General features: G+C 39.3%; 1 protein-coding gene across 5 annotated transcripts in view; it reads right to left on the bottom strand.

Annotated features, from left to right (window-relative positions):
* Window positions 1-13,166: 13,166 nt before the first annotated feature.
* The window catches only part of SLC12A1 (solute carrier family 12 member 1), an 88,788-nt gene continuing 75,796 nt past the window's right edge, over window positions 13,167-26,158 (bottom strand). For all 5 annotated transcript variants that reach the window (XM_047738584.1, XM_047738583.1, XM_047738585.1 and 2 more), the window contains 3 exons: window positions 17,430-17,565; window positions 15,471-15,538; window positions 13,167-14,456 (listed from right to left, as the gene is read on the bottom strand). In XM_047738584.1, the coding sequence (XP_047594540.1) occupies window positions 14,321-14,456; window positions 15,471-15,538; window positions 17,430-17,565 (340 nt within the window). In that variant the 3' untranslated portion in view covers window positions 13,167-14,320. The remainder of the gene's footprint in view (window positions 14,457-15,470; window positions 15,539-17,429; window positions 17,566-26,158) is intronic.

The raw sequence follows: 26,158 nt of genomic DNA, 5'->3' as shown, positions 1-26,158 counted from the left end.
CTCAGGTCTTGTTGGTTGCACCTGATTTCCTCCATGACATTAAACAACTGTTGTATGATTTTTCTGTTGGTAGAACACAGTTTTTCCAAATTAAAAAAAAAAAAAAAAAAGAAGATAGGAACAAAAAGGTTATGCTTTTCATCTGTGTCTGTGCAAACAAACCCAGTAATTACCATAACTCAAATTGCTGCTGAAATTCTACATATTTTAATGTGCACACTGTCGTTCTTGCTGCTAACTCTCTGCATATATCCTGGGAAGTTAATCCTGAATTAGGAAACAGAAAAACTGATTAAGATAAAATTGGGCCAAGTCCATGATTTTTATATTCATAAGATTCAAAATTTCTGTGAGGAAATGTGCAATGCAAATTGAATTATCTTCCAGAGTAATAACAAAAAAAAAAAAAGAAAGAAAGAAACAATGGTAAAATATGGGTATCCATGCAGAGAGATGTATGAATTAGGCCTGCTAAGGTTTCAGTTGATTGTATTCAATACTCGGCCCCTCTGAAACAGCCATTACTCACTAGGCTGCACAAACTCTATTCTGTTCTGTCTTTAGTGCATATTATCCAGTTTTCATGTAGCAACATTTCATCAAATTTTACACTCTGATCAAAAGAAGTTTCTCTGCTGACTTTGAAGACAGCATTATTAGTCCTTATAAGCATTTTAATCATTGTCCTTACTGATTGCCTTTAGGACAAAAGGGCAGTTGTAAATATTCAAAGAAAAGTCAGGAAGTTTTTGTGAAGTTTTTGAGCCTATAGGCCTAGGCGAGGTGACAATGAGTATTAAGGAAATAATGTAGAAAACCCAAGTCTCCACATTTTCTTTCAATAAATTGCATTAATTGGAGTGTTTTTATTATATCTCTTTCTTTTTACCTCCAGACTCTCTCTCCATCCCTCTCTGCTCTCTGCCCCAGGAGGCTGAGATCTTTGGATCTCACCAGTGAGCTCTCTTGTCTTCTGGCTTGCCTTGGGGTTTGACAACAGAGAGCCCAGCAGGAGGTCAGAGGGAGAGAGGAGGATAAGTTCTGGGTCCTCTCTGGATGGCCATGTCCCTCCACTAAAGACCACTGCTCTTGCCAAGGCTGCCCTATATTCTAAGCTCTGGAAACTACTTTCTCCCCTTTCCCTTCAGGGCTGCCACTATTATAAGCTGCAGGGTACTACGCTCTCCTTTGTAGTTTTTTCCTTCATTTTGGCCCATAGTTTTATAAATACCTTCTTCAGTCAGGAGTCCCACACAGGCCTGGAAGCCCAGTAGCTATGCTCTAGAGTCCCTGGCGTGAGCACCAGAGGACTCTGTCCTTCAACATGGGACAGCATGTGCCTACCGTCACAGGTCAGCTGACCTGTGTGTATGCAGCCATCAGAATTAGTCCCACCACCCTCTATCCATCACAGGGAAGTCCTGGGCTTCCCGTTGCCCCAAGTGCCTCCAACTTCTCTGTGTCATACACCTCCCCACCCCCTAATAAAAGAATAGCCCCTAAAGTAAACTCTGCTCAAATCACCCCGATTTGACTGTGCTCTGTTTCATATCACAACCCTTATAGAGACAGACTCCAGTTTATCCAGTCCCATATTTAAATTCTTCTCACATTCTGGGGCCACCATCATCTCTTACCAGAACTACCAAGAGATCTCTCTACTTCTACTCTTTATGCCTCAAAATCTTCTAATGTTTTGCTATCACAAATGTAAAAATCCAAATTCCCTCCCATGAGCCAAGGCCCTGTATGGTCAGGCTCTTATTCAACTTCATCTTGAGTCATACTCATCTCCTAGGTTCTAGAATACAACAAATTCTCTTTTGCCTGAGGACCTTTGTCCATATTATTCACTCTGCCTAGACAATTCTGTTCCCTGATCTTCATGTGGTTAGCACAATCAAAGACAAAAACTGAGTAAGGAGATAGATTTTATTCAGTCTGTTGCAATAGGGAAAGCACCCCAGATCCAAAGATGAGAGTATATATTATTTTCTTGTGGTTGCTATAACAAATTACCACAAAGTTAGTGACTTAAAATCACAGGAAATTATTCCCTTACAGTTCTGGAGGCCAGAAGTCCAAAATAAGTCTTAATGGCTAAAAGTGAGGTATTGGCAGGGCTGTGCTGCCACACAGGAAAGTCTAGGGGAGAATCTGTTTCCTTGCTTTTCTCCACATCTAGGGCTGAATTTCTTGAATCATGGTCCCTTCCTCTATCTTCATAACCGGTGGTATAGCATCTTCACTCTGACTTTGATTCTCTCTGCTAGAAAACACATGACCACTTTCTGTCTGTGGTCACATGTCCTGCATCCCTCTTACAGAGACATTTGTGATTATATATAGGGTTGACCCAGATAATCCAGGATAATTGTCCCATCTTGGGCTCCTTAATCACATCTGCAAATACCCCTTTTTCATATATGGTAACATTTATAGACTTTAGGGATTAAGACCTAGAGATCTTTTAGGAGTCATTATTAGCCTACTATACTATATCCTAGGACAGTGGCTGTGCCCTAGATCTTTATAGGAAGTTGGAACAGGGAATAGAAAACGTTTATTTCTATGTCTAGCTAGTTTTAGGGGCACAAACAACTCTAATGTCAGCTAATTATTCAGGAGCCAAAGAAGTAAGAGAGTCTATGTCTGACTTTGTCAGCAGTTGTAGGCAAAAAGGAAATGGTTTAGGTTTGTTCTTGTCACAGGTAAACATGGTAGTCATCTGTAAGTCTTAGGGGACTTCTGAGAAAGGACAGACAGCAAGTCTTATTTAAGCCACATGGGGAATGGTGGTTCATTGAAGTGAGCCATTTCCTAGAATACAAAAGGGTGGGAGATTTGAGGGGGAAATTTCTTAACCATCACTGTCTTCCATGAGCACAGAGTTCAGGTGACATTCAACATTGTCAGCACCTTCTCATTCTTAAATATTTTTCAATAACTACCCTAAGTACTGTGTTTCCATTATTCTGTCACAGTTACCCCTTTCTTTCTAGTATTTTCCATAATCCATAATTATTTTGTGTATTTATTTGCTTGTCTACCAAGACCATAAACTTCTTGAGGACAAGGACATTGTTGTCTTATATTTGAAGAGCTTAGAACAATGTATCTTTATATCTTTAGAACATTTTGGTTGACTTGACCAAAGAAGAAATAGCAGATGGCCAATAAACTTAGAAAAACTATCTAGTAATTACCTCCTTGGTAGTAAAAGCAAAACAAAACAACAACAAACAAACAAAAAACAAACAACAAAAAAACACACAAAGATTAAAAAAAAAAAAGAGTCAGAAATCCCATGCAGGAGGACCCACATGTTCTCAGAGACACACAGAGGTGTGTGTGAAATGTGAGTCACAGCGGGTGTGGGATGAGTCTGAGCAGGGTAGGGTGAGGCTCCACAGTAAATCAGAAACCAGACCCAAGGGAGCTTAGGATTTATAATTCTTGTTCCCCTCAGTGCCCTACATTCATTCATCCTTTTTTTTTTTTAAGATTTTATTTATTTATTTGACAGAGATCACAAGTAGGCAGAGAGGAGGCAGGCAGAGAGAGAGGAAGGGAAGCAGACTCCCTGCTGAGCAGAGAGCCTGATGCAGGGCTCCATCCCAGGACCCTGGGATCCTGACCTGAGCCGAAGGCAGAGGCTTTAACCCACTGAGCCACCCAGGTGCCCCATCATTCATCCTTTCAACAAGTATTTGTTGAATGTGTTTCATGTGCAGGGCACTGGTCTAGACTTTGGGGACACAGCATGGAACAGAACAGACAAAAATAAGTTTGACAGTAAGTAGAAGTGATAGATATAAACAGTTCTGAGTGTTAAGGAGAAAAATAAAGTGGGTGAGTAAGGTGTGGAATGTAGGCTGTGATTTATAGAGAGGCCAAGAAAGGACTCAGTGAGAATATACTATGTGCCAGGTGTGGAGTTGCAAGGGAGGGGGTCCATAATCATACCTAGAGGAAGTAATATCCTAGAGAAGGGCATTCCAGGCAAGGGGCACAGTAAACACTCAGATCCTGAGGTGTGAACTCACCTGTAGCATGGTGGGTGTGGACTGAAGAGAGTGACAAAGGGTCTTACAGTTGTAGGAGATGAGATCACAAAAGTGGGGAGCAGGATGCAGTTGTAGGGCCTTGTAAGCTTCTGTAAGGACTATGGCTTTTCCACTGAGTACACTGAGAAGCCACTGGGAGATTTTGATAAGGGGAGTGACATACTCTCTCTTCATTTAACAGGATCACTTGGGCTGCTATGCGGAATGAGACAGAAAAGAATCAAGACGTGATTCAGGAAGACCCTTTAGGAAGCTGGTTGGTGATCCGGGGGAGAAATGACGGAGGTAGTACGGATCAGCGAGGTCACAGTTATTGTAAGAAGTGGCTAAATTCTGGGTATATTCTGAAAACGTTAGGGGACAGAGAGAAGTCAAAGGATGACCCCAAGATTCATGGCAAGGATGGGTCATTGCCATTTATTGAGCTCTGGAAGAGTGCTATATAAGCAGCTTTGAGAAGGAAGGTCAAGAGCTTGCTTTGGGAGAGATTAAGTCCAAAGTGTACAAGTAATATTTTTCAAAAGGTAATTCATCTTGTAAATGTAACTAAGCATTAGGATATCATAGAACAAGACAATCAAATCTCTCTAATGCGCTGATTGCTTTAGTGGCTGGCTGGCTAGCTTCACACCTTTCCAGACCTGTCACTCTTTCCTTCCCTGAACTTCCCACCTCACCTGAGAATGTTTCTACCTCTCCTTTGTTGGGAGACAGTACAATAGGAAAATTTGAAAATCCAAGTATATAGTTGCTTTGGAAATAGTAACAGCAAAGCCCATCTGTTGAAATAACCCCTTTTCCTGACCTATTGGGCATCCAGAAGAGCTGATAAACTATATTCAGAAGCTCAGGAAAGCCACCAGCTCTGGGGAAAGGGCTGCAGCAGAACAGAGGCCCACGCATGCTTTGGCCCCTAGGGCTTTGCAGCTGGGTCCACAGCTTGGCACGTCTTTCTCCGATAAGTCAAGTGCTTAGTTTTGGCCCCAAACAGCCCTCTGCTGAGAGGTCATCCAGGCAAGAAAGCAAGCCAAGTCTCTTTGCTCCAGATGTCATTGCTCTCACCTTCTTTGAAGCAATGACATTCATAACCTGCATCTTGGCCTCAACTTCTGAGTTCCCCTTCCACAGTCCTCATCTTGAACTACCCAACCTGAAAATACATTCTTTAAGTCTTATGCAAGAGTGCCGTGAATTCTGCTTCATCGCAGTCATTCCATGTAAATTAATTTTCCAGATAACTGAAGCTTAGCCATCCCTTGACATCAACTATATGAAGAAGAATTTTTCAGAGGATGAACTGCACCTATTCTTGCTGTCTTAACCAGAGTACATGGAACAAAGTCAAACTTTTCGGCCATAAGGCTGTCTTCTCACAAGTGACAATGTCCTCAGGCTCTTGTGAGGTATGGAGAGTCTGTGTCTGCTACATTGAACGACCTCAGACTGCCATGTTTTTGAGGTGCGGATTTCTTCTTAAAAAAGTGTTTTTGATGTTTTGCTGCATTATCCCTGCTGACATTTGTTGTTTATTTATTTGCTGCTCATTTAACGTGCTGGAAAATACTGAAAAACAATGTAATCAGAATTGTGCATGAATATTCTGTCCGAGAGGCTCGACAGTGCTAGAGGATCTCTGAGGTCTTTTTCAGCTTTAATTTATTTTTATGGTTCTAGTTCCTAAGAAATGGGCATCATTTATTATGTGTAGAGAGTGGGCTTTTATTTGGATAAAACTCAGGGCATTTTTAACTTATTACCTAATTGCCAATTCAGCTCTTAGTGGCTGATACGTGAATCTTCAGAAATGTGAGGGAACATTTGTGATAGAATTCTAAGATGGCTTCTTCATTGTCACCCTGTGGCAGTTTCTTCCCTTGAGTTTGGGCAAGACCTATGAGTATGACGGGACAGCACTCCAGTGATTAGGTTACCTTTTATGTTTGGCAAAGGTGAAGAGACTTTTTTTTTTAAGGTGAAGGTTTTGAATATGTAATTATAGTTTTTAATCAACCAGCGTTAATTTAATCAAAAGGGAGACTGACCCAGGTGGGTCTGGCTTAATGAGGTGAACCCTTTAAAAAAGGGTCTAGGAGAAAGAGGTTGTCTCCTCTACCAGCCTTGAAGAAGAAGATGAGTTCTACAGTTGCAAGGAAATTAAGTTAGCCAAAAACCATGTGAATTTGAAAGACATTGAACCTCAGATGAGACCAAAGCCACTGCCAATACCTTGACTGCAGTGTTGGGAAACCCAGAGCAGAGGACTTGGTTAAGCTAGGTCTGTACTCTCCACCCACGGGAGCTGTGAGATAATAAATGGGCATTGTTTTAACCTGATAAATTTGTGATAGTTATTACGGAGGAACAGAAAATTAAGACAGCATCCTAGTTGGATTTTGTGTTTAAAAAGGTAAAAAAGAGCATACTACACTTGCCATGCATGGGTTCATACAAACTTAATTACATTATTGTAATGACCTCATCCTACCATGGATAATATCAACTCTGAGTTTTATGCAGTCCAGGAAATAAAACTCAAGGATTTATGAAGATTATACTTGTCCTCTCCTGAGCTTCAGTAAATAAAATGTGCAGGGTTGTAACTGACTGTTAAGTCCAAGCCAACATTTCTCTATCACTGTTTTTATCCAGGAGAGAATCATAAGCGGGTTTTTTTTTTTTTTTTTAAATCTCACATTAAAAAAAAAAAAAAAAAGACCTAAACTAAACTAAACTTAGTGGGTAGGAGGTAGGATCAAAAAATTTTTATAGTGATGATTTTGTTGCTTATTTTATAGGTAAATGCAACAGAAACTAATGATGGCATAATATCTTACATTTTTCTGTGCTTTATAAAACTTTTTAAAGCTTGTTACATATGACCCTCATGATATATGTCATTTCAACATGAGTTAGTTAAATACAACCTGGCAGGCAAGTAGTTCAGTTATTTATGGATTTCACTTTTTAAAATTTTGATGCCAGTATAGTTAACATACAATGTTATATTAGTTTTAGATGTACAGGATACTGACTCAATAATTCCACACATTATGGATTTCATTTAAAAATATTATTTTTGAGGGGCACCTGGGTGGCTCAGTGGGTTAAACCTGGGCCTTTGGCTCAGGTCATGGTCCCAGGGTCCTGGGACTGAGCCCCGAATCGGGCTCTCTGCTCAGCAGGGAGCCTGCTTCCTCCTCTCTCTCTGCCTGCCTCTGCCTACTTGTGATCTCTGTCTCTCAAATAAATAAATAAAATCTTTAAAAAATATATTATTTTTGAGTAGTCATTATGACAGATTTAAAATTAGAGCTCTCTCTCTCTCACACACACACACATACCTGTGCTTCATTCATCTTGTTTTCTTTAGAGTCAACCCTTACTGGTTATCTGAGCATTCTTCCACAGGAATTCTATGCAGTTACAATTAAATATTCAAATAATTATGCATCAATAAATAGTAGCTAATGCTCAATTTAACTGATTTTCTGACAATAAGGGTATCTGTATTCCTGATTATAATAAATTATCACTTGAATATATCGATAAAATTGAGTTGTTAGTATTTTATTTGAGATTTTTCCATGTTTATTCATACAAGAAAGTTATTTGTCCCTTCCAGTTTTTATGGTGTGTCATCTCTTGGTATTGCATTCATGAGAGTTTCCCAGAATAACTGAAGAAGAGAAAGACTTTTATCTTGCTCCATTCAGCAATAGCTTAAATAGGATTGTAATTATCTTTTCTTTGAAATTTTAAATGGTGTCACCTAGAAAAAAAAGTCCCTTGGGTGGATACCTTTCTGCAGCTAATTATTTGATAATCCTTACACTTTATTCCAAAGTATTAGATTTTGTCAGGCATTTTTGTCTTCTTGTGTTAATTTTAGTAAAAAATGTAAATTTTGCTGGAAATTAATATATTTCTCTGGAACTAAAAAATTTACCAAGCTAGAGTTTTAAAAACATTCTTCTTCAAAGTTGTACTAATAGTCTCTAGCCCATTTGTAAATTTGGATGTATTTTTTATCTTTTATGCTTCGATGATTCTTTTTTGTTTTAGCTATAATAGCAACAAACAGCACTTGAGTTTATCAGCTGTACTCTTTTTGTCTTTTATGAAAATAATAACAGCTAACAGTTAGTTAAGTATTTACCATCAAGTGCTCAGCTATTAATACACATGATCTCATCTCTTTGCAACAACTCTCAAGGGTAGGTTTTTAAATAATCTTCAAGTTACAAATGAGAAAATGGATTCTTCAGGATGCTAGGTAGTGATCCCTGCACTACTAAGTAGGTACACTGAGACTCTTAGTTCCTCTCTGATTCCAGACCCTGAGTTTATTTTAATTCCCTCCTTTGCTTCCCTAGTTTTTTCTTCATGCTTTCCTACAGTTACTTGGCACAGCTTCTAACTTCTTGAGTTGAATGTTAACTTCCATTTTTTCTTACTTATGGATGAATCTCTTTATAGGTGTAAATCTACCTTTGAGTCCCGCTTTCTCACCATACATTTTGTTATGTGTAATTATCAATGTTTTGTGTTAATTATTCTAAAATTGCATTTTAAAATTGAATTTAGAAGAATTTTCTTTTCCTAGTGAGTAAGGTTTTTGATGTTGCTGTGTATATATTTGTAAATAATGTTAGCTGGATTGTGATAAAAATATATTAACTATTTCCACATTTGGCATTTACTGAGGTATCTAATATATAATTTGTTTTTATAAACATCCTAAAGATTTCTAAAAGGCAAGGTATTCTCTGTGTATAAGCACTATCATACCTATCAAAATCATTTTTAAATGTAGTTTGAATTCTTTTATCCTTGGTCTGTCAAAAGTTGTGATACAGGTGAGCTTTCCCAAGAGCAATGACTTGCTGCAACTCTCTTTGTTTCCAACAATTCTTATATTATTTATGTCAATGTTATGCTATTTGTTTACATAAAGTTCCATTATTATTATAGCTATCTTGTGACTATGTATTTTTCTGGAAACATAAAATGGTACTTTTTCTTTCTAATTCTTTTAGTCTTAAACTTTGAATAATATTGCCAACTCCTGGGTGTCTGGGTGGCTCAGCGGGTTAAGCCTTTGCCTTCAGCTCAGGTCATGATCTCAGGGTGCTGGGATTGAGCCCCGCATTGGGCTCTCTGCTCAGCAGGGAGCCTGCTTCCCCCGCCCCCTCTCTCTGCCTGCCTTTCTGCCTACTTGTGATCTCTGTCAAATAAATAAAATCTTTAAAAAATATGGCCAACTCTTTTTTGTTTGAATGTTTCTGCATTTTTGTTTATTCTTTTGTCTTTAGCCTCTTTGCTATATAATTTAGGATACAGTGCTGGCAGATTATGAACAGAGTTTGATTTTATTTTTCATTAAATCTGAGTCTAAATTAGGAAAGATAAACACATTCATGGTTTCTGTTTATTTCTTATGTGCGTGATCTTCTATTCTAGTGCATGATCCTATGATATAATTTCTCTTTTCTTGTAGATTTTTCCCTAATTTTTGTGCTCTTTATGTATTAAAATTTACACACAATGTTTTAAATTCCATTAGAAGACACATTTATTTTTTTTAATAAAAATCCAAAACATTAATGCCAATAACAAAATAGTGTCTATTGGTTTTCCCTTGTAAGAAACTACATTGCTAGCTCTCCTGGTGGCAGTGAAGTCCTGTGATGTGGAAAAATGGGGACATCAGCTCTGAGTGGAAACATGAATAGAGGAGTAGGACCCTGAAGTGGAACCAAATTTATTTCTTACTTCTATTTCCCTTTTTTTTAATATGCATAAGAATGGCATATGATTTAAAATTCTATACTTCTATAAGCCTTAAAAAGGTATCTCTATTAATAGAACAGGAATGTCAAGTGATCCAATACCACGTCATTGTTAAAATAGCAGAGATTTTTCTTCCTCAGTGGGAACTAAAATAATGATGTGTTTAGGATGGTGTCACAGATGAGAAGAAATTTTACATGTTTTTTTGAAAACACTTTCTTTTCTGCACGGAAAAGGAAGGCTGAGATCATTGTTTCAACAACAGAAATCCTAAAAGAGGTATGTAAGATTGGCCATGCCTCACTGCAGAGAGGAGGTTGCACCTGGTGACCTGGGCTGCTAGGGTGTGTGGGACAGCTGGGGACTCTGCAAGGGCCCCTGGGCCACCTGCTGGGGTCAGAGCAACTGGCTGACTTCTGGGCTTTTACTGCAACTGATGGGGGTATCATGATCTGTGGGCAGTTGGGACAGAGTAGCACTAAAGTGAGTCACCCCCAAAGAGAAATTTCTCTTCTTCTCCTCTTGTGGAGCCCAGACAGATCTCATCCTTATGTCAGTGTGTCCCTAAATCTCTGCAGAGGAAAGCATATCTAGGTGACCCGGGTGGCAATATCCAGACAGCAAGGACCCCAAGGGGCACAGGGTCTTTTAAACCACACTGATGACAAGGAGATGTGGTGGGACTTGTGTTGGACACAGGGACCTCTACCGCACCACCCGGTTATTGTGACAATCTTCCTATTTCATCTGCCCCAGAGGCCTGCTTGATAGCAACACACCGTTGCCAGGTTAGTGACCTGAGAACAGAGACCAAGGGCTGGGTCTGTCCATCTCTATGAATTTTCTTCTTTGCATTAGGAGTTGTGGGCTGAAAGTTGGTTTTTCTCTTTGGCTCAGCCTCTATGACAAGCACATATCCTTCGTAGCTTTCAAGGGCATTCATGAGACACCCCATGGCATGAGCCATGTCTGCTTCAAGTGCTTGGGGAGGCTCTCTGGGTAGTCTTTTCTGGATACTATCTGTATCCCAGCAAAACAGATCCCACTTGGTGCTCTTCTCTGCCCGACCTCCAGTTTCTCATCTCCAGATGCAAACTGTGGGAGGGGGTTGGTGGAAATCTTTCAGGGTCTCCTGGTGATTTTTTTTCTCTGGAGTACTGGTTGCAAGCTGACCTTTGATGGATTCCTTTAATCTGGTCCCAGGTAAACTATAGCTTGACTGTTTTTTTTTAAAAAGTGTTATCATACGGACGGCATCCTTCCTTAGTTTCCCACTGTGATGCAGACTTTTCCTACTTTTATGTTTCTTTAGTCATTTCAGGGGAGAGCTGATAGACAATGGAGGAAGTCTTTGCTCTAGTTGTGTGTTTTGGGTGCTTTTTTTGCTTTTTTCTTTTGAACAGAAGTCTGGTCATCCTGCATCTTCCTGCGTCTTACAAAAAGAAACACTGTGAACGTTGGTAGTTGACTATTTGGATCTGAGCATGTGGGGACATGTGGGTGAGAAATATGAATCTGAGAAACACAGCCCGTGGTGGTAGTCAAGTCACAGGAATAGCAAAGACTGCCTGGAAAAGGTTCTAAAGTCTTGTAGATCACTGGTCCTTCTCCCAGATTCTAAATTAGCAGGCCTATGGGTCCCAAGAATCTACCATCTTTCTTTCTTTTTTTTTAAGCTTCCAAATAAAGATTTCTAGAATTGGGTATTAAGAGAAGAACTTACAAGACAATGCTCCCAGGATGGTCCTATTTAGAGAAGAAAGGTTTATGTCTGTTACACATAGATATGTGATAGGGATGGAGGCAGAGTCCTCAACTGAAAAAATTGATGAAAGTTTTGAGAAGTCACTATGCGGAAGAAGCAGGGATACTGATGGAAAACGTAAACAAAGTGAGAGGGCAGAGAAAGTTTGACACCAACGCACATGATCACGCAACTTTCTCCATCCTGCCCTGAAAGCTGAGGATAGACGTGGAGATGATGAGGGGTTGGCTTAGTGGAGTTGGGTGAATCAAGGGACAAGGGCAGGACACCAAGGGCTATAAGAATCTGCTGGTATCTGACCACAGCCTCCATCCATTCAGTTTCCTGAGACACTAACCTGTTCCCAATACTTTGGGCCTCAAAACTGCCAGTCCCTGCTGCCACCTGTCCCTCCTCTCTTGGGCCATGTACCCCTCTTTCACTAACCCAGAATCCAGGTACATCACCTCAGTCACTCTCTTGCCGTTAGCCCTCAGGAAATTAAATAATTAGTTTAAGGTCAAACCACTAATAAATGGTGAGATTAAATCTGAACTCAGGCCAGTCCAAGTTTTTTGGTTTTTTTTTTTTTGTGTGTTTTTGTCTTGGTTTGTTTCAGACCACTACTTTATATGACCACTGTGGCTGGCACGGTGATGTCTCACCAGACACTGTTTAATGAGGGACTGTACCCCAGCAGTGGGGACTGTGATCAGCAGACTGGACTTCCGCTCTTAGGCCCCCCAGGGACGCCTCAGCTGCAGAGAACTGCCTCACCCAAGGGCACGCCCCTTCCTGGGCAGCACACGTCTTGGTGAGGGATCAATGCAGGTGTATAGAGGCCTGGCCTTCTTAGCCCAGCTTAGAACGACTCTTAAGGAAATTTCTGTCTCCAGAGCTCCCTGTGGAGTCGACTGAAGCTGTTCTTGGGCCCACATTAGAGCTTACCTTTTCCTTCTCCCTTCCTGCTCCCTGCTCTCTCCTGCTCCCTTCCTTCCTCCGTCCCTTCTTCCACAGGTATTGATCCCAAAGGTCCTCCTCAGTAAACATGTTCCATGTTAAATACTCTTTCAGAGTCTGTTTCCCAGGGAACCCAGTGTGCAACAGCCTCTCAAGGATACAAGAGCCAGACTTTCCTATTACAGAAGTTGTATGGCTTCTCACATTTCCCAGGGACCCTCTGAAGTGTTAGTGAGAACCGTCAGGTCCAGATGAAGCTGGATGTTCCTTCCCGTGGGTCACTGTGACCATGTCTAGGGTAGTGTTTTGATTTCAGGCATATAGGGCTCAAGAGAGATGGTTTAAATCTGGGGCTCAGTGACACACATGGCCCCGGACTGGGGAAGTGGCCAGCCTGCTGCTTAAGTTTTGCTGTTTCCCCCTTCCTTCCCGGTCATGGTGAGAGGAGTATGGGCTTGGAATTCCGAATCCTGACTGCCAGTTTTAGACAAGCATCAGATGAGGTAACTGATTGAATTTTTAATGCTCACATCTGCTTGCCATCGCACGGTGGTCTTAGCAACTTAAAAGTAAAAATGTGACCTGGGCCAAAGCAGACAAATTTCAGGTTCATTGTTTCCTTTTATTTTAACAGAATAAACAGTCAAAACATGTTAAGAAAAAAAAAATCAACTCATCCATCATAAAAGAAATTTGTTGGTTTTTCAATGTGATTAGATATTACAGGAATATTAATAAAATGAAAAAATCAACACTTGTACATTATACACAACACACAATTTTGTAATTTTGTCAGTTTCTCCACTTCACCTTTTAATTATTCCTTACAATCCATACAATCAGTATATAGAGTAACCAAGTATATGATTCAGGATATATTTCTTTATAATGATTTGAAAATTGGTGGTGTTTGGTTTTCAATTAGAAATCTACAAAGATCTCATCTGTGCTAACCACTTCATTAGAAACAAATATGCAAAGTCATCCTATGATGGAGATTCCAAAATATTTAGCAGGCAAAACAAATTTTATATATTAAAAATGGAATCTAGTTCATCTAATTGGAACACTGTCGCCTTCTAATCCAGCTAACATACTCTTCAGTCAGCAGCAAATTGAGGCCATAGGTTATCAATGATCGCTCAGATCTCTCTAAGTATATATGCTGTGTTACATTAAATAACCTTATTTAGGTAACTGCTTTAAACATTTTGTAGACTCAAGGACTTCTTAAAGTTTTCAGTTATTGATTTTCAAATCTTCTTTGTAGGTATAAGCCTCTCAGAAGGCCAAGCATAATCGTAGTTCCTGCCCAGCTGGTCTTTGCCTTTGATAACCACCCACGGTTACTGACTAGCCTGTCAATAAGCATTTAATGAGGACCTGCTGTGGGGCTGAGGCCTCTATACAGGGGCCTAGCAGCAAACACGAGATTAGGTTTGCCTGGAGAAGTTTACAAGGAAATTTGTGATTTTTAGGAGCACAAGCCAGCATGGTTTCTTTAATTTCCTTGTTTATCAACAACTGCAACAATAACGATGTTTTTCTAGGGGTGGCATTATCCGAGGCTGATAGAAAAAAAGCAGCCCCCAATATATAATGAAAAAAAAAAAAATAATGCTGACATGGTTTATATGGAATCCTGTGTGACTGTCTCAGGTTTGTATATCCACAGATCAGATTTACAACATAAAGCACTAGAATGCGTTTCTTATTTATTCATACATGAAGTTAAGATGTGTTCAAATCTTTTCATGGATTAAGAATAAAATGTCAGGACATTTTTGTGGTTTCCTCTAACTAGTAAAACAGGAGGGAGGTTCTTGGTGAGGATTTCCAACCAAGCCATGTACAACCAATCGGATATAGATCCTTTTCTTGCCACTGGCAGGCTCCTGACAGTATGGAAGAAAAATTTTAAAAGCGACAATTACTACAGGCAGTAACATCACTAATCATCTGAGTTATTTAATAACCAGTGACCTGAAACTTTTGTAACCCTCCCCCTAAACATGAAAGCACTGAAATTATCCTGAATATAGATATCAAACTGATGTATTTCTCAGATAAGACAAATTATCTGTAAACCAGAAAAACAGGCTTAGGCATTGTAAAGCAGCAACAAAACAGAACTATCAATTCTCACTCCTCTTGAAACAGAAAATTTTATCAACCAGTATCTCTTTTTTTTTTTTTTTTTTTTTTTTTTTTTGATGGAAATGATTCTCCCAATAGTTTAAAGCTCTTACATCTGGCAGAAACCTCAGAAAACAGCTAGGTGAATCCTTGTACCCAGTTCTGGAGACTGTTTGAGGCCTCAGGTGGGTAGTCCCCCAGTGTAGACCTTGAAGACATAGGACTCTTCATACCCAGGCCTCAGGTCATGAGGTATAAATGTGAAAGAGGGGTTTTTCATGTTCAGCTATCAATCCTTAAGGAAACATTCCTATTTCCAGCAGTACACCTCGAACATTTGCGGGGTGAAGAGCAAGAGTATAAAGGGAAGAATCTTCTTCCTTTTTCTCTTACCTTGGCCTCTTTCAACACAGAGAGGAGCCTCCCGATCATGCTGTGGAATCTACCTCAGGAGGACGCGGGGAAGGAGCCCGTGAGCCTCAACGAGAGGCTTGTTGGGCGGGGATTCCAGGGGGCGGGTTCCCGGGGCAGGGTCGGTCGGAAGGGGGAGCCAAGGTTCTGCGGGCGGGGCCTCCAGACAGAAAGTCCAAGGGGCAGGGTCCCAGGGTGGCATTTATTTTCCTTCACTAAAATCCCACATGTTCCATTTAAAAAAAAAAAAAAAAAAAAAAAAAAAAGCTTTCCACCTGAATCATCATGACTTTTTAAGTCAATTAACCCATTTACCTAAGATCCCCCTTGGAACATTCTTCAATGTCTGCAGGGATACTTACAGGACAATGAGATTAGCGGCTCTGGAGTGCTCCTGTAACAGTTCGTTCAGTCGAACTTGGCGGTAGCTCTGTGGACAGCATTCAGATTTTGTTGAGGGCAGTTCTACCCAAAATTACGGAGGAGAATCTATCTCCTTACCCCAAATTATGGAGAAGTAGGAAAACCTCACTTAAAAAAAATTAGTTATTTCCTTCAGGTTTGGAAACTAATTTTTTAAAAAAGATTTTATTTTTTTGACAGAGAGAGACACAGTGAGAGAGGGAACACAAGCAGGGGGAGTGGGGGAGGGAGAAGCAGGCTTCCTGCCGAGCAGCAACCCTGATGTGGGGCTGGAGCCCAGAACCCTGAGATCATGACCTGAGCCGAAGGTAGACGCTCAACCGACTGAGCCACCCAGGCACCCCTGGAAACTCATTTTTTAAAAGCTCATGAGAAATTCTAGAATTATAAAGAATAAGACCAGGTGGTTGTTGTACTAGAGTGGCTTATTAAATTCTAAGGGGAAAAAAAAGCGAGCAGAAAACATGGATAATAGTAAAGAGAAGGTGAGAACGGTCAAATCAGGAACAGGTTTGAGGGGGAAGAACTACCAATCTTGATACCAGTTTGATATCCTAAAAACATAAATTATATCCTAGTCTACATTGTTTAGGCTCTTTGAATATTTTATCAGCACAGGGGACTGTTTTCAACTAAAAGGCAGCCAAGACTCACTTGGAAAAAATAACAACATTGATGATTTTTACAGTGGTGAGAATAATACTTATTACTGTATTTCAATGGTTCAGAAACCAAGGCTTAGATGTATGATTTGCTCAATTACGTGAAAAATCTTTGTTACAAGTGGGCAGTTTATTAAAAAGAGAGAGAGAAAGAGGCAAACCAAAAAGCGACTTCTAACTACAGAAAATAAACTGAGGGTTGCTGGAGGGAGGTGGGCAGGGGATGGGCAAAGTGTGTGATGGGCTCTAAGGAGGGCACTTGTTGCCAGGAGCCCTCAGTGTTGTATGGAAGTGTTGAATCACTAAATTCTACACCTGAAACTGATATTATACTATATGTTAACTAACTGGAATTTAAGTTAAAATGTGAAATTAGGGGCTCCTAGGTGGCTCCATTGGTTAAGCGACTCTTGATTTCATCTCAGGTCATGATCTCAGGGTCCTGAGATAGAGTCCCACATCTGGCTCTGTGCTGGGCATGCAGCCTGATTAGATTCTCTCTCTCCTTCTCTCTCTGCCCCATTGCCAGCTCTCTCTCTCCCTCTCGTAAAAATAAAAAAATAAAAACTAAAAAAAAAAAAAAATCTTCCCAACCCCCCTAATAAAAAAACGAGCAAGCAAACAAAGAACTGAGAAGTTTATTATGCACAGTTTATAAATCTTAGCTCAGTATTTTCTCCACTAAATTTGAAAGGCTTTAGTATCTCTGTTCTAAATTGTTTCAAGTTCAGCCCCTAATGTAGTTTATTTATTATATCCCTCCTATATACATGTGCCTCATCCAACTTTCATAATCATTGTTCCAATTAAGTATTTTCTCAGATTGCTTTGTTAGTTTTTGTAACCTCATCATGTTAAAATTGTTACTGTGTTAAATTGTGAGTCAATAACCTTTATCTACTTTGCACACATATTGACTTGACTTAAATTATTTTAGACCCATGGATCTCTCTCCTGTTCTATAAAATTAAATTTGAAAGGAGACTTCACTATATATCAATAATCTGGTTTTTTAAAAAATCTTTTAAAAAAAGAATTGATTTTATATTAAATGAAAGCCATTTTCTAAATCTTCATATGCAGTAATGTGATTGAAAGCACTTGAAAATGCAGAAACCCTAGATCTTGAATAAAGAAATTCTATAACAGATGTGTTACTTGTTGATCTTTGAATCAACCACTGTTTTCTTTTTCAGCTAGTTAGACAGTAAAGTAAAAATTAAGACAAGTCCTTACCTTTTCCTTGACTGCTTCCAGTTCTGCATCTGTAATTTTCCATGGGCTTTCTCTCTTTAATTTCTCAGCAGTTGTTAAATCTTTGCAGCTTTCATGGAGACGATATGGTTCAATCATCTCTCCAAAGACTTTCCAGCTGAAATTGGAATTATAAAGGAGGGCTCACAGTGGGAAACTAACTCATTATTTCACAGATACTCCAGGTAGGACTAGCTCTGCTGGCTGCAGAATCAGAGCCGAATGTCATGGAAATCTTTAAGAATTATCTTTGCAGGGGACTTACTGTGAGTAAAGCCATGGATATAATACAGCCTCCCTACCCAAGGAAAGGCCTTAACATGTTAAAGCTTTGTTAGCCTACTGTGTATTAGATTCTCAATCTAAACAGACCAACACACAGATAGTAATTATTCTGCAAATACATTTTCTACATGGTATAGCCCAAGACACCACTGTCATGTAGACACTTTAGCCCATGAGTAAGTTTCCATCTCCTTAAATTGAGTTTCCATCTGCTTATTGTACAGACTGTCTAGGAGGCATTCATGAATTAATGTGGGAGATGAACTAGGTTGCTTGGGATGGGAGTTGGCTAGGCCTGCCCTCTCCTTTGTCCATGTAGCCTTCCGCCTGCTGGCAGGTTGTGGTCAGTGGGGCAGCTAGAAGAATAGCAAATTCAGTGGTTATAGAGCAATTTGGATGTTTGCTGCAAATAATGCAGCCTTTGTCCTTCTGATGACTACTGTTGCTGTCTGAGATTTTTAAGTAACTATTTTTCAGGTGCATGTTAGAGGGAAGAATAAAAATCAATAATATTTTAATGTCTACAGATCTGAAGCCATTTTAGAGCAATTAAGAAGAAAGTCATCGAGCAGAAAACTAGCAGCTGTATCACACAGCTGTGGAACGTTTTTAAAAGTGCTAGACAAATCTCATTCTTGAAAGACTTTTTTTAAAAACAGTAGTACAGAACAAAGCTTACAGTTTATGAGAGTAATTGTCTTCAGTGTGCTACTAGAAGATGAGGTCAAATATAAACGACACCTTTGGTTTTATATAATGTGGCTTACTTACAACTTAGTAACTTTGGGATGAAAAGTAACTAGAATCAATGTGCTATTAGGTTAAGGAATTAAAATATGATGGCATGAGTTCAATGATCTCATCAGTTGCCCTGATTTAGGATTTACAGATTTAAGTGCAGAGGTGATAAAGGAAAACCTACCAGTGCCGTTGTTAAGTGATTGAAGAGATGCTTAATGTGGTAGATTTCTGACACTGATTTATTTCGAATGGTGGACAGCAATAGGGAACCACTGATATGCCCTATTATTTTTTCAACTACATAATACTTTTATTTGCTATTCCTTCCAAAGGTGCCATGCCTTCAGAGACCGTTCACAGTAATCTGTGCAATAGAAAGTTGCCAGCCTAGGACAGAAGAACCTTGGCTCTTACACTGGCTCTTCCATTGTCCTCCTGGACCCGGATAACTTTGCCAATGAAAGGAGGTAATGGTAGCTGTTCAGAGCTGGCCTGAAGATTGATGTAATGGTTAGATGATGATTTGGGTGACTGTGTTCTGGAAAGTGTACAGTGCCCTGTAAAACCAAGGCATTCATTTTACCAAACAGCCACGGGACTGAGTTTAGCAATTAAGAGGCTCTCTGTTTAAGCTCTACATACACTTATTTTGATCAGGATAAAAGTTTTTGCATCTCAGCCCAGGTTCTTATTAGAAAGACCAATTCAAAAGCAGTTTCCTAAGAAATGGAAGTGGAGTGGAGGTGGTTCATTGTCTCCCCAGCAACCATTGTAGTCTGGGTGGGAGTGACTCCATCCCCAGCATCAGCTAATCAGCACAATTCTATTCTGTCTGCCAGAGTGTTTGGCCAGGGTAGCCACATAGCCCAGGCGAGCTTCACCAAGAGGCACCTAGCATTCCACTGACCAAGTAAGTGGCTCAGTGGCTTAGATTGGTACAACTTGTATGGAGCCCGTGCCCTGAGCTCAATGACTAGAGAAGAGGCAAACTTACTCTCCCACTGAACATAAATGAGCAAGTATGTAGCCCTGGTTGCTGTCATCTTGCTTTTATGAGCTAAATCAATTTTGATGATTTCATAATGGACCAAGGCAGAGTAGAGATAATGGAAAAGAATTAGTCCTTGATTATATATAAAATTAAACTTCTAGATCAAGCTTTGCCTGAAAGCCAAAACATAATTAGATTTTTCAGTTATGCTTCCCAATAATTTTATTACTTAAATCATTATAAGTTTTCTTTTCTTTGCATTGAAGCATGATAAGTGACATAATAGGTTATAACGGGAATGTATTTGCCCATTCATATTCTCTCAACTCTTACTGTTTCTTGTCTATATTAATCTTTGACTTCATTCTAAGGTTCATCCCTGAACTGGCCATTTTCCATTCTCCTAGCTAGGTGACGCAAAGGTGGCTCAAGACTTCTATCCTGATTCTCATTAAATCTAATTTTTCATATAAATATTTTTTAATCGACTCTAGAATAAGCCAAGTAATTGAGTCTAGAATAGGCCAACAGACTCTAGAAGAGGCCAAATAAGTTACACTATTGAATATAAATGACAATTAATTCAATTTAAAAATTAACCTACACCTGCCCTGCCTTCCCTATCCTTGTTTTTCATGATAACAAAGTTTAAAAAAAATTTTAATTGTAAAAAAAAACTCTTCCTTAAGTTCATATAAGATTTCCTTTCTCAAGTTAATATAGTAGTTGTTTTGTGACCATTCTAATATCTTTTTTTTTTTTTAAGATTTTATTTATTTGAGAGAGAGAGCATGTGTGTAGTGAGAGGGGAAGAGAGGGAAGGAGAAGCACAAGCAGACTCTGTGCTGAGCACAGAGCCCCATGCAGAGCTGGATCTCACGACTCTGAGGTTATGACCTGAGCAGAAACCAGGAGTTGGCTGCTTAATGGATGGGATCACCCAGGTGTCCCACCACTCTAGTATCTTTAAATTATCCAGTTAATTGCTCCAACTTTCTCTTTAATTTCTGTGTAAGGATTGTTGTCTTTTTGGCCTATGACTTTTAATTCAGTATATTCAATAAAAAATGAAATTTAGCCACAAGAGATTTTCAGTTTCTCCAGGCTCAATCATTTTCTCATTAACTTTGCTTTTATACTCCCTTTCACCCTTGCCCAGCCATCTTTATGATGTTTCTATGGTAAAATATCTCCATCCACACTTACTGATGTTTTATGGGTCATTGAAAGATTTATTAGAGACAATTTAAGTATGTTTAACATTAGCCTCCAACATGGAAATAATTGACAAACTATTTTTGACATTGTGTGCCACCTGATGACCGAGGAAAAACAGTGATGGGGAGATAATTGTTAATGGTATGTAGTGGCTGTCTGGCCAGGGAGAGCTGAAATTGAACTGGTGCTCTGAGCATTGGGCCCTGGGACAGGGCCTGCATCAGCCCGGAGGAAGAGTCTTCTTTCTCTAATTGAACTCAGAGGAATTGCCTTTTAAAAATTATCACAAAGTCCTCAACAAAGTAGGTTTAAAGGGGACATACCTCAACGTAATAAAAGCCTTATATGAAAAACCCACATCTCACCATACTCAATTGTGAATTACTGATAGCTTTCCTCCTAAGATCAGGAGCAGCACAAGGATGTCCACTCACCAATTTTATTCAACATAGTACCAGAAGTGCTAGCCACAGCATTCAGAGAAGCAAAAGAAACAAAAGGCATTCAAATTGGTAAGGAAGAAGTAAACTTTGACTACTTGCAGCTGACATGACACTACATATCAAAAACCCTAAAAATCCTACCCCAAACTACTAGAACTGATAAATGAATTTAGTAAGGTTACAGGATACAAAATCAATGTACAGAAATCCATTGCAATTCTATACACTAATTGGGAAGCTAAGGAAATAGAAACTACGAAGGCAATTCCTTTCACAATTGCACCCAAAATAATAAAATATCTGGGGATAAACTAATCAAGGAGGTGAAACACCTGCACTGAAAAGTATAAGACATTAAGAAGAAATTGAAGATGACGCAAACAAATGGAAAGATATTTCATGCTCAAAAATTGGAAGAAAAATATTGTTAAATGTCTATACTACTTAGAGCAATCTACAGATTTAATGCAATCCCTATGAAAATACCAACCACATTTTTCAAAGTACTAGAACAAAGAATCCTAAAATTTGTATAGAACCATGGAAGATCCCAAATAGCCAAAATAATCTTGAAAAAGGAAAACAAAGCTAGAGATATTACAAGTCTGTATTTCGAGTTATACTACAAATCTGTAGCAATCAAAACAGTATAGTACTAGCACAACAATAGATGCATAGATCAGTGGAACAGGACAGAAAGTCCAGAAACAAACCCCTGATTATATGGTCAATTAATTTTCAAAAGGAGGCAAGAATATGCAATGGGAAAAAGAGAGTCTCTTCAACAAATGGTGTTGGGAAAACTGGGTAGCCACATGTAGAAGAATAAAGCGGGACCACTATCCTACATCATACACAAAAATAAACTCAAAATGGATTAAAGATGTAAATGTGAGATCTGAAACCATAAAAATCCTAGAAGAGAGCACAGACAGTAATTTCACAACAACATTTTTCTAGATATATCTCTTAAGGTAGGGGACATAAAAGAAAAAATAAACTATTATAGTATATCAAAATGAAAAGTTTGTGCACAGTGAAGGAAACAATAAACAAAACTAGCAGGCAACCTACTGAAGGGAAGAAGATGTTTGCAAATGACATATCTGATAAAGGGTTAGGATTGAAAAAAATATAAAGAACTTATATAACACAACCCAAAAAGCAAATTATCCAATTTAAAAATGGGCAGAAGACATGAACAAACATTTTTTCAAAGACATAGAGATGGACACATGAAAAGATGCTCCACATCACTCATCATCAGGCAAACATAAGTCAAAACTACAATGAGATATGATGTCACAGCTGTTGGAATGGCTGAAATCAAAAACACAGGAAACAGAGTGTGATGAAAATGTGGAGGAAAAGGAATCATTGTGAACTGTTGGTGGGAATGCAAACTGGCGCTGCTACTCTGGAAAACAGTATGGGGGTTCCTCAAAAAATTTAAGACTACCCTATGATCTAGTAATTTCACTACTGGGTATTTACCCAAAAGAATACAAACACACTAACTTGAAAGGGTATATGCATCCTATGTTTACTGCAGCATTATTTACAATGGCCAACTTATGGAAACAGCCCAAGTGTCCTTTGACTGATGAATGGAAATATATATATATATCACATCTTCTTTATCCATATATACACACACACATACACACACATACAATATATTATTCAGATATGTAATATATTATACATATACACACTATATGACTCAGCCATAAAAAAGAATGTAATCTTGTCATTTGCTGCGACATGGATGGTGCTAGAGAGTGTAATGCTATGTGAAATAAGCCAGTCAGAGAAAGACAAATAGCATATGATGTCACGCCTATGTGGAATTTAAGAAACAAAACAATGGACAAAGGAAAATGAGAGAAAGAGAAATAAACTAAGAAACAGATTCTCAACTATAGAGAACAACCTGATGGTTACCAGAGGAGAGGTGCGTGGGAGGATGGGTGAAATGCGTGAAGGGAATTAAGAGTACACTTGTGACCAACGCCAAGTAATGTGTAGAATTGTTAAAGCACTATATTGTACACCTGAAACTAAGATAACTTGGTTAAATATATGGGAATTAAAATAAAAAACTTAATAAAAAATTATCACAAAGCTACCAGATGTGCTACCAAATGGCCATCAATGAGACTTACTGAGTGATCACTCCCTGTTTTAAAATAGGGTCGCCTTTATATATTTGAACATTGTTGCTGACACCAGATACGTGACTGTTTTACAAAGCAATATGGTGTCAGTTACAGTGGAGAGCTGAAGGGAGGAGAATGGCCCTTCCAGCACCTCTCTTCTTGGTGGGATTTCGTCTTCATACCAGGGTACATTAGCTGCAAAGATTCTTCTATTCCGGGAAAAATGGACTTTGTTTTTTTGCATCTTCCTCAAGACTTTGAACCATCAGAGAAAAAGATCTCCCAAACTGTGAAATCTAATTCATTTTTTTCCTGAGAAAGGGAACTAGATCTCTTCATTGCAGGATGATGAGGACATGTAAGAAACAGCACATTAAAATGGTGTCTAAAAGCAAATTTAGATACCAGGACAAAAGCAAGAATGTCTGGTCCTTCGTTTTTTACTCATCTCCATAATGTTGGCTGCCTGAAGAGAGAAAAACATGGCACAAAGTTCAGGATTAGCAAAAGAAATTGTGTTCTAGTCTCTGATGGGCCCCCAGACAATGGAAAGGCACTAATGGAAGAAGTACATGGACGTCCTTGGTGATAGGACAGATAGGACAGGTAAGTAGGGGGGACCGTGGCAGCTGGGCAGAGACTAGCATGAAAGAAAGGGAAAGAAACTTGTGTTTTTTACAGAAAACCAGACTGATCTGTAAAGAGGCAAAGGATATAGGAACAAACGAATTGGCAAGCACAGACAGTTCTTAGCTGTTATTAAGAAAACAGCAGCGAGAAGGATTTGGGTACAAAAAGTAGATGACTAATTTGCGCCGAGCACTGAGCCAGGGTTAATAGAAAATCTGAAGTCAGTAGGGGACACCATGACTACCCTCCGGACAACAGAAAGTGGCCCTATGATAGTGGAGCCCTGGTGGGCTCTGGCCTGTTGCAACGTGGCACACACTAGGAAATCACTGTGCCTGCTGTGTTGTGAAACAGAATGCATTTCCACCAATTAGAGACATAAGAGGAGCCTGTTTGATCACATCACTGCAAATGCCAAAGAGGCGATGACTTAGGAATTAAAATCCTTCAAGTGAAATGTGGAAGGCCACCAGAGGTTACTACATGACAACCCAGTCCATAGCAGAATGTTCATTCCACTTACCAAGGAGTATTATAAACTCATCTCAATTTTTCTCAAGTATTTAAAACTGTAGAAATATAGGAATAGAAAGCATTAGTGGTATATACAGCGTGAAGAAATATTGCCTAGTGATAACCCAGGTGAGCTCTGTCGATTGTAGCTTTCTTGTCACAATTAAGATGTTTTGTAAAGCCATTTTGATGGACCCGTAGCCTTGGAGGAATCATGAATACCTGAGAATGGTATGAAGTTCCAGGTTGTGAATGGTCGACAAGACTGTATCTTATTTTTTTTAATAAAGATTTTTATTTATTTATTTGACAGACAGAGATCACAACTAGGCAGAGAGGCAGGCAGAGAGAGAGAGAGGAGGAAGCAGGCTCCCCGTGGAGCAGAGAGCCCTATGTGGGGCTCAATCCCAGGACCCTGAGATCATGACCCGAGCCAAAGGCAGAGGCTTTAACCCACTGAGCCACCCAGGCGCCCCAAGACTGTATCTTAGTATGGGTGATTTTCTGTTAGGTATTAAGCTCATATAGGATAACAATGAATGAAAAGAAGGGAAGAACAAGATTTGAGTGTGGAATTGCAGGCCATCAGGAGCTGCAGGAGGAAGGAGAAATGACGGTCAACGGAAGTGAGAACAGGTCCAACAGGTCAGTGAGAACTGAAGCTACACTGAGATCCTTGTGTCCCTTTGTGCCCTCAATCTGGAAGGCCTACTTCACACCAAATCATGTGTATTAAATCAAATCCAGATGCAACAGTTTAACTATGATTTTGGACTATAAACAACAGAAAAATATTATAATTGGTAAGTTATCACTCTAAGTAGTTTATTTAGTATTGGCTATACTTTGCAGTCCATCTTCTCACACCTCTGGGACTTCCTGGGAGGATCTAATCTACAAGCTGTTTTCCAGTATCATGGACTTGACAAATTGAACGACTAACGAGGGTTAAAATATCATGATTTGTAGACACTTAAGCAATTATTTAAATTTCAGCATTTTAAAACTTTAGAGCCAATACATCTCCTTGGTAGGCTTCAGATAGTTTTAGAGGACCCCCAAAATTCCATGGCTCTAAGTGTTGGGTCCTTCGTGCCTAAAAGTGAAAATGGCCATGGAGGGTCGGCTCTGTCATTGTGCCAGGAAGACTCAAGCAGTTTTGTTTCTAGCTTCTGTATCAGAGCTCCCCATCCAGGATGCACCACCAGTTACTTAAAAAAAAAATTTTTTTTTAAAGATTTATTTGTTTATTTTAGAGGGAGGGGAAGGGCTGAGAGAGAGAGAGAGAAAGAAAGAGAATCTCAAGCAGACTCCCCACTGAGCATGAAGCCCAATGTGGGGCTCAATCCCATGACCTTGAGATCATGACCTGAACTGAAATCAAGAGTGGACACTCAGCTGTGCCACCCAGCTGCCCCATGAGTAACTTTAAAGAATGAAAACCTACCCTGACTGCCCAGTCCAGACTAGTCTGAGCTTGTGCCTCCTGCTACTCTTGCCAGCATAGAAACCACGAACATGAAGGGCAATCCTAAAATGCTAACTCACCTGTGTTTCAACAATTCTCTGCCTCAAGCTCGACTTTACCACAAAATCATTTCCTTCCTTTATAATATATTTGATCACTCTGCATGGTTATTCCAAGTCCCTTTTTATTATATCTTATTAGGAGGTCACTACAGTTGATAGATAATATTTTTACCCTTTAATAGCACAAAGGAAAATGAGAGA

Source organism: Lutra lutra, chromosome 7 (assembly GCF_902655055.1).
Source record: "Lutra lutra chromosome 7, mLutLut1.2, whole genome shotgun sequence".
NCBI lineage: Eukaryota > Metazoa > Chordata > Mammalia > Carnivora > Mustelidae > Lutra > Lutra lutra.
The sequence above is the reverse complement of the archived record's forward strand: the minus strand, read 5'-3'. Positions and strand labels throughout refer to the sequence as shown.